This window comes from Takifugu rubripes, chromosome 12 (genome assembly GCF_901000725.2).
Source record: "Takifugu rubripes chromosome 12, fTakRub1.2, whole genome shotgun sequence".
NCBI lineage: Eukaryota > Metazoa > Chordata > Actinopteri > Tetraodontiformes > Tetraodontidae > Takifugu > Takifugu rubripes.
The window spans coordinates 12,644,937-12,658,854 of NC_042296.1; the positions used below are offsets into that span (position 1 = coordinate 12,644,937).

The window sequence follows — 13,918 nt, forward strand, 5'->3', positions numbered from 1 at the left end:
AAATCTTACCCTGAAGGAGGAGCTCAAATGAAATCTTTTCTCACTCTAAGAAAGTTTGACTTGTTTTCAATGGTGTTCAGAACTATGGATTAGTTCCACCGGGCTTAAAGTTCTGGTCTCAGGTGATGGTAACACGTGAAACTGGAGCCTTTTGGTTTCTGCCCGGTTGGCTGCCGTGTGCGTCGCCGCCTGACTGGGTGAATTTAGACAGACTTCCTGGTTATTCTGTAACGATTTACCAAAGAGCTGATTCCCCTCAGAGTTATCGGGTCCAATGGCCCGTCTGGGACAGCATCGATATTCTTATTCCTACAAGAGCAGGCCGGCGTGATGCTGCCGAACCCTCGTTCTGATGTGTCGCGCTGCGTCTCTCGCTCGTCTAAGAATATCTCGCCCGAGTGGCGTTGACAGAAAGAGAACGGGGAGCGATCAGAGCATCATTTCTCACCTCTCGGGAGCAGAGTCTGCCTCCAGTGAACCTGGGACCTGAACGCCGAACAGATGGTGTGATCGTTGAGCAAAACAAACACTCCTTTGCTGCCCCTGTTCTCTCAGATGGAGAAATGGACGTCGTCTCCATCCATCCGCTGAATCCGCATCACACCGGGGCCACACAGGCGGATTCCAGCCTTCATGGCATCAGTGTGTTTGCAGAATGTGCTCCCATCCTGCTCTCTCCAGTGGGAGGTTTCAGAGGAACTCTCTCGAGAGTTTAGTCAGCAGTGGCTGCAGAAATGGTTGTTTAAGGGTCAAATGCCTTGTGATTGGGACTTCATTTCCTTTTAACTACTAATAACTAACTTATCTTCAAATATTAAGTGTAGATAAATGATGTTTTTTTGATGTTCACTATCATTTTGACTCATTCTTACATTATATTTGAGGTAGTCCAACAGAAAAGGCTGCACTGATGTGTCTGGTGTATATTTAGAGATCTGAGCTGAATGTTGAGCTCATCGTCTCCTGTCTGTCCATCCATGCATACATTTGCCTTCTGACGCCGGGAGTCAGAACCGATCAGCGTCGCTCTGCAGTCGTCTTGTCATGGCTGATGTGAACTCGTCAAACGCCTGTAGTGTCAGTGCAGCCGCGCCCCTGGACACTTCCATTCAGTGCTGCTGCTGCAGAGCTGGATTACAGGAGTGGAGCTATTTTTGGAAACACCAGTGGTCCTCTTAGCTCCAGAGAGATTGTGTGTGTGCGCGCGTGTGTGTGTGTGTGTGTGTGTGTGTGTGTGTGTGGTGAGAGCTGCCATTACTGGCCACTGATTTAGCTTTGAAGCAAAGCACAGTTTTATGTTCCTTTCATAAGCCTACAGACTGGCTCTCTTTGCATCAATTACAGCTTCTCCCTGATCAAATGTAGCAAAGGTGGCAAAAACCAGAAGGACGGTAGCTGAGAAGGCTCAAATCAAGGCCTAACAGCCGCTGATTGAGTCTAATTAAAATGCTGTGTTGACTTGAAGTCCAGTTGCGCCACAGCACAGAGGCTCTGGGGCTGAAAGGTAGCGCTGCCTCATCCAGCCGGTCCCCGGCCTCTCAGTTGGTGTCCGCCTGCTCTCTTATCAGCCAGGATTATCAGCTAAAGATGTTTCAGGCTCTGATATTGGCCCTGAGGCAGCTTCAGCAGCTGCTGTTCCCTCACTGCGGATGTGCTGTCATATTACCTTTAGATAGTCGCGCTGCAGGATGTGTGATGTGGAACGCTGTTATGCGAGTTAAGCGCCTTTAGCCAGGTTTGTTTATTGTTTGGGCAGGTTTCCATTATAAAAAAACATGGAAAAAACATCATTAAAACCTGGAAAACGGAATTACCTTGTCACCTGGCTCATTGCATCACACGGGAAAACTCCCTCTCACAGCTGGGATGTACATCCAGGGTGCACCACTCTGGCTCAGGTCATAGGTCACCATCATGGCAGAAGAGCAGCACGACGAGCAGGAAAAGGGATTTGAACACAAACGGAACAATTTGCCCTCCAGAGGTTTTCGCTGCGAACTGGAACTTTGCGACACGAGAGCGTTGACAACAGTCTATTTATAACAAGACAGAAAAGTGTGCGGTCATACAATATTAATGGATTCATTTCCAGGCTGATAACGACCCAGATTCATTAGGCCAGAAAAAGCAGCACATTACCTGCGAGCGAGAGGCCTCGTCTTCCTTTTGCGATTCATCTAGACTCCCGCTCGGTGTGTCACGCAGGAAGAATCTCGCACAACTTTCCTTGTTTGAACAGTTTCCTCCCCCCTTTCGGAGCAGATGGTTGTGAAGATCAGCTTCTGCTCGTTGTCCCGCCTGTGATGACACCTCTCCAGTAAAGTTGCTACACTTCCCACGCTTCGGTAACAAGGAGGAGCGACTACGTTATATATGGAACCTGCTTTTACCTGGAGCTGCTGTAGAACATTCTGCTCTTCTGTGCACGATTGCCAGGTTGGACTGGAGAGTTTTAAACAGACCAAATGCAGATTTGAGCTATCATCCAAGGGGTTACTGAGATGACGTGTGCTCGGTGACTTGGAGCTCTTTTCTTGTGCCGTGTTTCTCTCAACCCACCGTGGACTCGCTGTCCCCAGAGGACAAACTTCTCTCTAAACGGGAGACGTTCACGTCAAAGTGGTTGGGTCAAAGTGAAGAGCTGTAGAATCGGGTGAATCCTGGCAGACTGATCTCAACATTACCATTCCTTGTCCCCAGGTGATGTCCCAAGCAGAGGGCCAGCAGAAGAACCTGGTCCACTCCATTGACTCCCTTCCCACCAGAGGCCCTCTGTCCTGTCTGGACCAGGACCTCCTGCTGCTCAAAGCCACGTCTGCTGCCACCCTCAGCTGTCTGGGGGAATGCCTGAACATCCTCCAGCAGACCCAGAGCCACAGCCAGGCGCCGCCCCCGTCCTCGGAGCGTCATCCTGCAGCCCAGAGAGCCCCCTCCGGTGAGTCGGCCTCGGGCCCCGTTCCACTTCTGCTCCTGGAGCGCCCGACCCCCCCACCTGTCACCTTGTCTATGCAACCCCCTCCTCCAGAGCCCGGCCCCAGCAGCCTGAGCGAGACTCTTGTCCTGCCTGATGGCTGAAGCAAACGCCTGTTTGTGACCCTTTCTGTTGTCCAATTTTAAATGTTTCTGTTCCATTTGTGAAAGTTTTCCTTTGCTGTTGTTGTGCTGGTATTTCATCTTTGTTGTTTCTCTTCGAGGCCTTCGGTGCATTGAAACACCAAGAATTCGCTCCAACTGTGGTGCGGATCAGACCAAGTGAATGTTTTCTTGTTCCCTGTTGTTGTTGACATGCGTGTCAGGCAAAAACAGGTTAAATAATAATAATAATCTTCCTCAAATGGCTCTGAACCAAAGGAATTCACCATGGTGCCTTCAGTGTCCAACATTTGCCGTGTTTAACCTCTCTGTGCCAAGTCAAGTTCCAATAAAGTTTTGACTATTTGCAGCCTGACGTTGGTTCTATTGGTTCTAACACGGTGGAGGATGCAGGGACGGTAAAGACAAGAATAGACGGTAAAGAGAATGTCAAGTCCCTCAACACTGCCGAGGAATCAAATGTGCCTCACCAAAAGAATGTCCACAACCCCTTTTATTGTCCAGGTGCCATAACAACAGTGCTATAAATATTTTCTGATTAAAGAGGAGAAAATAACACGACGGCACACAGGCCAGAGTGTCGCGCCGACAGCGCTGGGACGGCAGATACAGCCTGAGTTTAATTGTCTGCTCCTTCGTTAGGGCGGAAATTTCTCCAATTTAGAGCTTCATTTAGATTTCTTTTAAATGAATTTTAATTCTGTGCTTTTTGGCTTTAACAGTTTTGAAGAACTACTGGTTAATAACTCGGTTCTGTTACGGGCAGCCTTTACTCATCCTGGACTCACCATGACCCGCTTGGGAAGAGCGTGCTTAACCGGCTCCGCTACGTCCTAAACTGGGCCGCAGGACGGAAATGGATAAATACTTTTGACCCTTTTGGACGACCGCCTGATATGATGCATCTGAACAGCTGCTTGGTTGGCAGAAGGGTTCTTCCACGCAGAGGTTGTTAGTTCTGGATCCAGTAACCTCCCTTAAAATCGTGGGACGCTTGAGACCACCTCAGCCTTAAAGAATGACGACCCCAGGTGGACGACCCTTTCCCTCAAGCATGTTTGCCTTTAAGGAAATGAAAATCCATAAGGGATCCCCCTTTCCCTTTAAGGGATCCCCCTTTCTTTTCAGAGTGTTGCCCCTTCACACCAGGAAGTGAAGCACGCAGATCGAAGGTTAGAAAGGACAAGATATGAGGCGAGAACTGGATATGATGCAAGAAACGTCACAGTTGAGGAAACGCAGCAGCATGAATGTCTCGGTGCTAACTGGACCGATCGGGGAGGCTTGAGAGCCCAGACTATTGATGCATGCGGTTCCTGGATGAAGGTGCTGAAGGGGTTAATGGCTGCCGTTGGGTTGAGTTGCTGCTGTTAAGGGTCATCAGACAAAGAGAAGCCTCCAAGGTGAAAAATGACGTTTTAAACCCGGAATGCAAACTCATTCTCAGAGCAAAGACGCAGGCTGGTTCCAGAATCGTTCCTCCAAGCGCTCCCTCTTGAAACGACGCCACAACAATCCATTAACCTCGACGTGTCTGTAGAATAACCTGGTCCAAAAATGCAATTCTCACTTTATTTGCACCTGTCACGTCTCTCTCACCTGCGGGAGGAGCCGCCCTCCCCTGCTGGTGCATCAGTGGCGCGCTGTGCTCACAAGGCCTCGCGGCTGTTTCGGTGCCCCCCCTCAGGCTGCTCAGCGTGTTGGCTCGTGTCAGCTCAGCGTGCTTTAGGCTCAGTTTGGCTGCAGGGAGCGAAGGTGAGAAGTGCCTCTGCTACATTAACAACACTCAAATATAAAAAAAACCCCCAAGAAAATAGGTGTGGGGGAACAAACGGACCCATTTCAGACTGAGCTTACTTTAACAGGAGGATCCTACTTGCCTGTAAGATTGGATTTTCCCCACAACTCTTCTGGAGTGTAAATAAAGGCAGAAACACCAAACGTGACCTGTAGAGGGCGACACAGCCAAGCTGGACAGAAGCATCATCCATCATTTAGCTGTGTTCCACCCCCGGGGCTCCCCCCTGACACTGGGCTGCTGTGTTTCAGATGGTGTTCCCGTGTGGACCGTACCAAAGTCGCCTTCAGGTGAGCTGCTGAAGAACGGCGGCCTGACGCCTCTTTGCTCAGCCGAGCCGTCGCCTGCCCTCAGCAAGCGCAGCACGTCTCACGGCACCGAGGTGAGAGATGCCACCAAGCACCACATTTATCTCCTCCACTAGTTTCCAGTGAATAAAATAACCCAACAGGAGTTTAACCAGAAATGAGGTTTAGCTGTGGCGTTGAACCCGGAGCGGGGTGCTCAGCCATGTATCACTTAATTCTAGAGAACTCAAACAGTTTGACTGTAAATCTTATATTTATTTGCTTTGTATTCCGACGGTTTTCCTCACAGTCTCAACTGGCTCTGCAGGTTCTGTCCTTGTTAACAACATGATATGAAATGTAGAGCATTGATCTGAAGTGAGTGTCGGCGTGCTGTGCAAGGGTTTGGGAAATACTCCATTTGCAATGTTCTTACAAGGACAGCTGTCAGACAAAGTGGGTCACACAGAAGTGTAGAAAAGTGGAACTGAGCTGCTTCCAGCTGGGAGCTTCCAGGGGGATCTGGAACATGTTCAGCAGAGAGGAAAAAAAGGCCAGATGAGTCTGAAATATGTCTAAACTCAAGCCCACGGCACGTGAGGTTATTATAGGAAATATGGAACATCTGCAGCAGGGGTTAATACCTGTGCAGGCCGGAGGTGTCAGGCTGAGCTGTTGTTCAATGCTTCTTTTGGCATCTCGTCACTTTTTTTAAATACAGAGAACCTGTATTTTCACACATTAAATACATAAGTTGGTGCCATCTGACAGGTTCAATCAGGGTGAAAATATTTTTGTTGTCTCATAAAGGATGATTACCGATACCCGATATTCACTATTGCTCTCCGGAAGAAGCAGAACCAACACTTTTAACACATTTACAACTGAATGTTGCCTTAAAACACAGTGATCGACACTCAGGTGTCACTTTAATGCCCTGAACAGCCCTGACTGGGAGGACCAGAACCACATTTTCCCTGGATGATAAAGGTTCGCTCTCTGAATTATTTAGTGCGACGGCAGCATTTGATATTTGGACTCATAATGTGCAGCTGACAGGAGAGCGACTGAGGGAAGATGGAGGAAATTGCTGCTGCTTGCAGAAATCCGTTGGGTTGATGCTTCTGCAACATTAGAGGCACCTGTCTTGAACATACAGCACAGATCTGAGCTCCGGCTGGTGATTAGTCTTGATCAGCAGTAATGTCCGGGTATTATTTTCCTCCAACACTCAGGATGAATGTAATGTGATTTACTGTTTTTTTTTTTATCATGTTTTGAGGGATATTAGGATCTAGAATGTCTTCCCCCTCCACCTTCTAGGCGGCAGAACTCAGCAGTAAATGTAGGTTTCATGTTTTCAGTTGTGACTTATTTTGTCCACCAGGGGGCAGAAAAGTCCTCCGTTTTCCCTTTGACGGTTCATGATTCAAAATAAGTTCAAAACCACGATTTTTGTTATAAACATCAAAACCCAGGTTGAATGTAATATAAGGGTCTTTACATGGGTAATGTTCTAAAAGTTCTGTGCTAAAGGTTTAGTAAATTCAGGAGCGAGCCTGAGAGGAGGAGTGTGTTTTCTGGTCGGAGCTCAGGCACAGGATTCTTTCCATTGTCTAATCCAGCCTCATTACTGGATCATCACTATGTTTGCTATTTCCTACTCACAAAGAAAATTAGTTTATGTTACTACATATTTCAGAACTCTCAGTTTCAACACTTTCCCCCCAAAACCATTAGAGAGGATTGAAACTTTGGCCCAACAAAGGTCACTATTTGTCAGAGTGTTGAGCCTCGGGTGCCTCAGTGGTCATGGCTGTCTGCAAGAGCTGCACCTCTGGCCCATTAGACCCGGTTTGACAGGAAGAGTCGTTTGCATCAGTTAAACGTCAGATATTTCGCCTTCAGTCAAAGTGACCAATGTTGTGGAGCACAAGTGCACATTAGAGGTCTATGAACAAAGTACCCAGAGCAGATACCCGCCAAGACGCCTCAAACGATGACAAAAATGGCCACGCACCAAATTCCAGATGTGCCAACAGTGCGAGCAGACAGAGGTGCTGCTGCGTCATTGAGTTGAGGACCTCGGGACAAGAACAGACGTAACACAGAACGTGGCCTCCAACAGCAGCGCAGTCTGGAGCTGTGGGGGCTTTGGAAGGAGTCTGCTGGAGTCCAATTAGCTGAGCTTTTACTAGGAAAAAACAACTTGTGTGTGTGTTTCACGTGGACTTGGTGGTTTTGGAGATACAGCAGACGTGTGGTGCTACGGATATTAATAATAGTAGCTTTAATATCTGCTGCCGCTTGCTAATGTTTGCTACATGCAGCTAATATTCCCCTTCCCATTCTTACAAATCCTGACAAACTACGTATTTTAAACTATGTCACCCAAAAGGACGCAGCACATCTGCGCAGCAGTTTAGTGGTGCTGCTGAAAGGGAATGAACACAGATTATTGTTTAAGATCACGTGACAGATGAGTCGCGGAAGGACACAAAAGCTCCCTAATGTGTCATTATGCTGAGTTATTAAAATCAAGGAGGTATTGATTTGGTATTGAAACCTTTTTTGCTTTAGCTTCCTGCGCCAGAGCAGCTGGAGCCACAGGAAACGTCCCACTACGGTGGTGGTTTCAGCCCAGTTTGAGCTGTTCACAGCAGCTTTCCTGCTACGACACGTTATTGGTTTTTCCCTCTGTTGACTTTAAAAGCAGGAGGGAAAAATCCACTTTGGCTGAGCACAAACACACAACTGTGGAGGGCGATTTCACACCAGAGACGGTTCAGAAGTTCAGTCCGCACCCATCAGCACTCAGCCGCTGTTTTTCCTCATGAAGAAAGGAATGTTTTAATTTAGGTTAAAAGAACTGACGCTGGTGCCGACTGCTTATTCACCCAATCCCGGTGTATCCCAGAATATCCCAAGCCTGAACGGGTTCAGTAACCGACCTGCTGGCTTCTTTTGTAGCCTAATTTTAGTATTTTCCCCATGTTTCCCCAAAGCTCGGCGCAGTATTTCATCCTACTTTGCTGTCTGACGCGTCTTTTGAAGTTGAGGCTGGAGCAGACGCCCACGCGCTCTTCTGATAACATCCAAGAGACGCCGATGCAGGAAGACGCCGCGGCTGCATCTAGAAATGCTTCGTTCTCTTTGTTAAACGGTTCATTAATCTGACATTTACTTCCTTTATTATCGATCACTTCCTGCCGCAACATTAAGGCTCAAAGGAGCCTGCTGGTGAGTCCAATCTGGATTATCATCACTGGGACTCACCCTAAACGGTTTTTTGGTCTTTGAACTGTAAAATTGTTAAAGATTTTACTGGCGACGTGTCTTCTAATGTTGTTGATGAGGAGTAAATAACGGGGAACTCCTCCCTGTCCGGCCCACGCCGCCAGTTTCTTAATGAAGGTTTGTGATGGGGGCTGTGGAGGAAAAGGCAGAAATCCGTTTGGCAGCGCACAAAAGAGGGAGAATAGACAAGCGAGGGAGCGCCTGATGAAAGCGAATAACTGATGGGCTGAACAGGAGCTGAGGCGAGCACAACGGCGAGAGAGACGACAGCGTGAGGGCGGACGAGCAGAGAGGACGGATGAATCAAACATGAGACTGAAGTCAATTAAAGTGGAGAGTGTCAAGCTGGATGGGGGGGGGGGGGGGGGGGGGGGTGGGGGGGTGGAGGGGAAGATGGGAAAGCAGGAATAGTCCCGCATGACGTCACGTTTGTGAGCAGGAAGGGTGGAGAAGCGAGATAAGCAAATGTGTTCCCTGTAAAATGAGACCTCATTCAGCGCCACTGTCCAGCAGCAGCTGGAGTTTCCAAATGCTTCTCGCTGTATTATTGGCCTGACGCCGCTAAAATTCCAACTCCAACAAAACTTTGGACTTCAGGAATACACTGATTCCCGATGAGTTCTTATCCAAATAAAGGGTGAAAACGTAACAAAGAGGAGCTAAAAGGTTTGAGCAACCAGCCCCGTCAAAGATGTTTAAAAGCATTAAGCGTGTGAGAAGAGGACGGAAAGGGAGGGAAAGCAGGAAGATGCAGGGAACCACCCCAAAGGACTGAAGCGGAGCGTCACTGGGACGCCCCCCCTCCCCCTGCGCTGTCAGAGGAGGGGGTGGGCAGAGCGGAGCAGCAGCTTCAGCCCTTCACTCCCACCCAGAGCCGCTCGCTCATCTGCAAGTTCAGCAGAGAGAAGTGTGAGTTGTGCACGCTGCAGGTGCACACAGCCCTGGTGCACACAGCCCTGGTGCACACAGCCCTGGTGCACACAGCCCTGGTGCACACAGCCCTGGTGCACACAGCCTCGGTGCTCCACGGCTGCAGGAAGCTCCGAGCTCTCTGGATCGAGCGTGTTTCCATCTTCTGGTTCTTCTGTGTTGGAGATGAGATCCAGTTGTTTGCAAGTGAAGAACGCAGCTTCACAGCAGTGCAGCGTGAGTGTTTCCAGCCTGCTTGGGTTTGCTTCCTCTGTGTGTGTGTGTGTGTGTGTGTGTGTGTGTGTGTGTGTGTGTGTGTGTGTGTGTGTGTGTGTGTGTGCGTGCGTGTGTGTGTGTGAGATGATTCCAGCCTCAGAACTCGACTCAGGTCCTCTTTCTCATCTCCGGGGTCAAATGTCACACCGAGGAGCGCAGCGATAACTCTTGTTTTGGGTAAATGTTACAGATCCGTTTTTCTAGTTTTTCTCCATTTCACTGGAATTTGAAGGCAAATTTCGTTCGCTGGACACATTTGTGTTGAGAATAACACAAACTTATGATTATGTGGTTGAGATTCAGGTTGTTCAATGAGTTTTGACATTATATCTACACTTTACAACTTATAACTAAACCAAATGTGTCAATAGATTTTTAGTTAAGCTTCAAGTATAGGAAATACTTCAGAATACTTTAGAATATCTGAGGATTTATCAGTTTTCTAATTACAAGTTTCAGCAAATTGAGGTTCAATAATTTGTGTTTCCTTTAAAACATTGCGAGGGAAGGCAGGAACATAACAGCTGATCTGGTTACTTATGTCTGTGTGGAAGTAACCGCCAACATGGACCTAACCTTTACCGTATCCTTACGCCTGACCCTGGGGGGGCGGAGGGAAATTGGCTGTTCACCGTCAATCACATGATGTAGAACAAGTTGTTTTGGTCCCTTAGCCAAGTTAAACTGGGCGAGAGACGCCAAAATGGCAGAAAAGGACTAAAGGAGTGAACGAATGTTGTCTTCCATGAACAGAACCTGGCTCTCTTCTGTTTTTACTGGACCAGCCAAGATTCCACATCTAGCTAATAAAGCTAATTTACTAACCATTTAATGAAGCTAATGTCTATAATGAATGTTTAAGTTGTATATTTGAACAATGTCCATGGTCATTTCTTATGGCCCAGAGACAAATGGCTCCCCCTGGAGGAAGAAAAAGGCAATTCGGAGTCTAAACTAGTGACAAACACCATATTCAAGATAGCCACAAAGGTTTTTGTGCAGGGACGTGCTGAGCTCAGCAGTAATTTCCTGTTCCTGTCAAGCAGCTCTTTAATTAGTTAGAACCACTGGAATCATAACAGCCCCCCTCCCCCCTCGGTACCTCCTCTTTTCCATTTCATGTCTATATATATCACTCTGCTCTGAGAACAAACCAGCTCCAGGGACTCCTGTGCTTAGTGTGTTCATGCATGCATCACTCACGTGTGTTGGAGTGTGTGTGTGTGTGTGTGTGTGTGTGTGTGTGTGTGTGCATTGGCTGCATCTGTTCAGGGTGAATGGATGTGTGTAGCTTTTGGCATGCATGCGTGCGATGCAATATTCAGGTGAGAGCAAAGCGCTCTGGTCCTGGGAACCTCCCTTTGAAGTGTTTCTGACCTGTTTTCTGCAGGGACGTGCACGATATCCAGCTGCCGGGGGCTTCAGCTCAGGTCCCATCAGAATTATTGCTGATGGTCCAATAAAAGGAGACTTATTAGACTGAGAACTGTCAGGGTCTCGGTGAAGGTGAAGGAAACGCCCCCTTCCAGCTCAGAGTTGGGGGGGGGGGGGGGGGGGGGGGGGGGGTGTTGTGTTTTGACTACCGGTAGATTAGCTGTCGCTGTTGGCTTGTTAGCTTCAAAATTGGCCCTTTTTGTCAGCTGGCATTGACGGACTAAAAAAGGCTCATTTACATTATTATTTAAAGTCTAAATGTGGGTTTTAGCAACACTCTCCCCGTTCAGGTTAATGTTGCATTTCTGATTCCTACAATCCAGGAACGTCTGCTTGATTTCTCTGCTTTTCCACCACAGCAACAAAGATCATTTTAATTCTGGAGTGTGTGAGTGACGCCTTCCAAAGGTTGAGGGATTTCCTTTTTTTGGACCTTTGGACCTCTTCCACAGTGTCCTCCAGAGCTGCCAACCACCGCATCTGTTCGGTCTTACTGCACAGAGGAAGACGAGGAGGATGAAGAGGGGGGTGGCAGAGGGGGTGTGGAGAGGTTGCCCACAGGCTGGAGATGCTTTCTGCATTATACATCAGTCGCTACCTCCTTCCTGCCCCGAGTTACAGCCCATATCAAAGGCGTCAGCTTGGCTTTAACCTCCACGTGTTTCCAGTTGACTACGTGCGTTTCCAGTCGAAGGCTGGACCAAAGATCAAGGACTACTGTCAGCGTTGGCAGATGCCAGCGTTGGCATGACGACGTGGTGCTCTGTGAAGGAGGAGACCTCTCAGGAGAGCCACAGCGCTCCTGGAGGTGGAACATCATCGCGGTCTCACAACAGCCTAAATGAGTTTGTGTGATCTCGTTGCCAGGATACTTGTGAAGATATGAAATGGAAATAACTCTGTTAGGGTGGAGGGTGCGTTCAATGACATTCAAATGGTAGGAAATGGGAATTTGTCCTGTCTTTGTTGGGAATGAAATGAATCAACTATCATGTTTGCGTGACTCTTTGTCGCTGCGCCAGGAAATAATTCAAATTATGACCCGATTAACAGGCTGCTGGCGGCTGGTTAAGGTTCCGGTTCAGTTCCAGGTCTTTGTAGCTTCTCTCCAGGGTCTCCAGTTTCCTCCCACCGTCCGCTAACATGAACATCAGGATGATTACGGACTATATGAATCGTTCCTCGAGTTGAGAACGGTGTGTGTTGCGTGACGGAGCGGTGACCCGTCTTCCTGCCTCTCGCCCAGCGGCCGCTGCAATAGACGCCAGTTCTCCGTTACTGGGGGTGCGTGATGGTTCAGAGACGATACGTAGATGTTGCTGCTGAACGTCTGCCCTCAGTGTTGTGTGTCGTGGTCACCTGCTGCTCCGTTTGGGACCAGAACAGGAAGTGGACCTGTGCAGCGACATCAGAGCACGAGTAGCTTCAAACGCGTGCTGAGAGGCATGAATGACCATCGATGGTTGGTTCTGTTCTCGTGCGTCAGCCCCGTGATCCGCTCTGAGTGACTCCCTATCTTCGTGTCGTTGCAGCACCACATGGGGCTGGAGGACATCAACCCCTCTGACGAGCTGACGGACACAGAGGACAACGACGAGGAGGACCTGGGCGTCCTGGACGACCAGCGGAGCATCATCCTCCACCTTCTGTCCCAGCTCAAACTGGGCATGGACCTCACACGAGTACGCACCGACTGTCCTTCTCACACGCGGGAGGACAGAGGTTCCAGCTCTGACCGTTTGCTTTCGCTGCTTCTAGGTGGTGCTGCCAACCTTCATTCTGGAGAAGCGCTCGCTGCTGGAGATGTACGCTAACTTCATGGCCCATCCCGACATGTTCCTGTCGATCACGGCCGGAGCCACGGCGGAAGACCGAATAGTCCGTTTTGTGGAGTACTACCTGACCGCCTTCCACGAGGGGCGCAAAGGGGCGGTGGCGAAAAAGCCCTACAACCCTATACTGGGGGAGACTTTCCATTGTTCCTGGGAGGTTCCTCGGGAAAAAGTCAAACCTCAGGTCAGATCCAACCAGGGGTCCTCCCGGGATCAGGGCAGGGCTCCCAACAACAGCCAGCAGGCTGAGGATTCATCGGCAGGATGCTACAGAGTTCGATTTGTGGCGGAACAGGTTTCCCATCACCCGCCGGTGTCTGGGTTCTACTGCGAGTGTCGGGAGAGGAAGATGTGCGTCAGCGCCCACGTGTGGACCAAGAGCAAGTTCATGGGGATGTCGATAGGGGTGTCCATGGTGGGAGAAGGTAAGCTCATCCTCAACAGCCGAACAGGAGACACATCAGTGCATGCTAAGCTAAGCTCGCTAAGCTAACCGAGACTAAATCAGTTAAACTGTGTTTCTGTGGAGGGGAAAAAGTTTAGAACACATTTAGGACAGGTAATATTCAAATATATAACATAAAGTCAACTGTAGATGTCAAAGAAAAGTATTTATTGAAATACTTTGTTTTACAATCTTAAAGATGTCGTATTTCAGAGGTTCTTTCTGAATGCTTTAATAACAATAATTAGTCCTACAGTGTAAAATAACCAAGATAAATTATTGTTAGTCTTAGAAAAAAGCCAAATAAACCAGTAAAATACACCCCCGAAGCTTAATTAATGATCAGAATATGATTAAAAACCTCATTAAAGCCTGAAAACATGGAGCTAGCTTTGTTTAAAGAGCAAATGTGCAGACGTCGTCTCGGCTTAAACGTTCATCCAGAGGAGGAAGAACCCATTTTACCGCTGAGGGTTTATTTCATCTCCCTTTGCTAAATGAAGACAGCTATTTTTCCGTTTACTTTGAAACGTCCACGGGGCCTCTA

General features: G+C 48.5%; 1 protein-coding gene across 3 annotated transcripts in view; it reads left to right on the forward strand.

Annotated features, from left to right (window-relative positions):
* osbpl10a (oxysterol binding protein-like 10a) overlaps positions 1–13,918 on the forward strand; it is a 36,205-nt gene that overhangs the window by 18,534 nt on the left and 3,753 nt on the right. For all 3 annotated transcript variants that reach the window (XM_029844696.1, XM_011609404.2, XM_011609405.2), the window contains 4 exons: positions 2,701–2,935; positions 5,143–5,273; positions 12,627–12,776; positions 12,853–13,351. In XM_029844696.1, the coding sequence (XP_029700556.1) occupies positions 2,701–2,935; positions 5,143–5,273; positions 12,627–12,776; positions 12,853–13,351 (1,015 nt within the window). The remainder of the gene's footprint in view (positions 1–2,700; positions 2,936–5,142; positions 5,274–12,626; positions 12,777–12,852; positions 13,352–13,918) is intronic.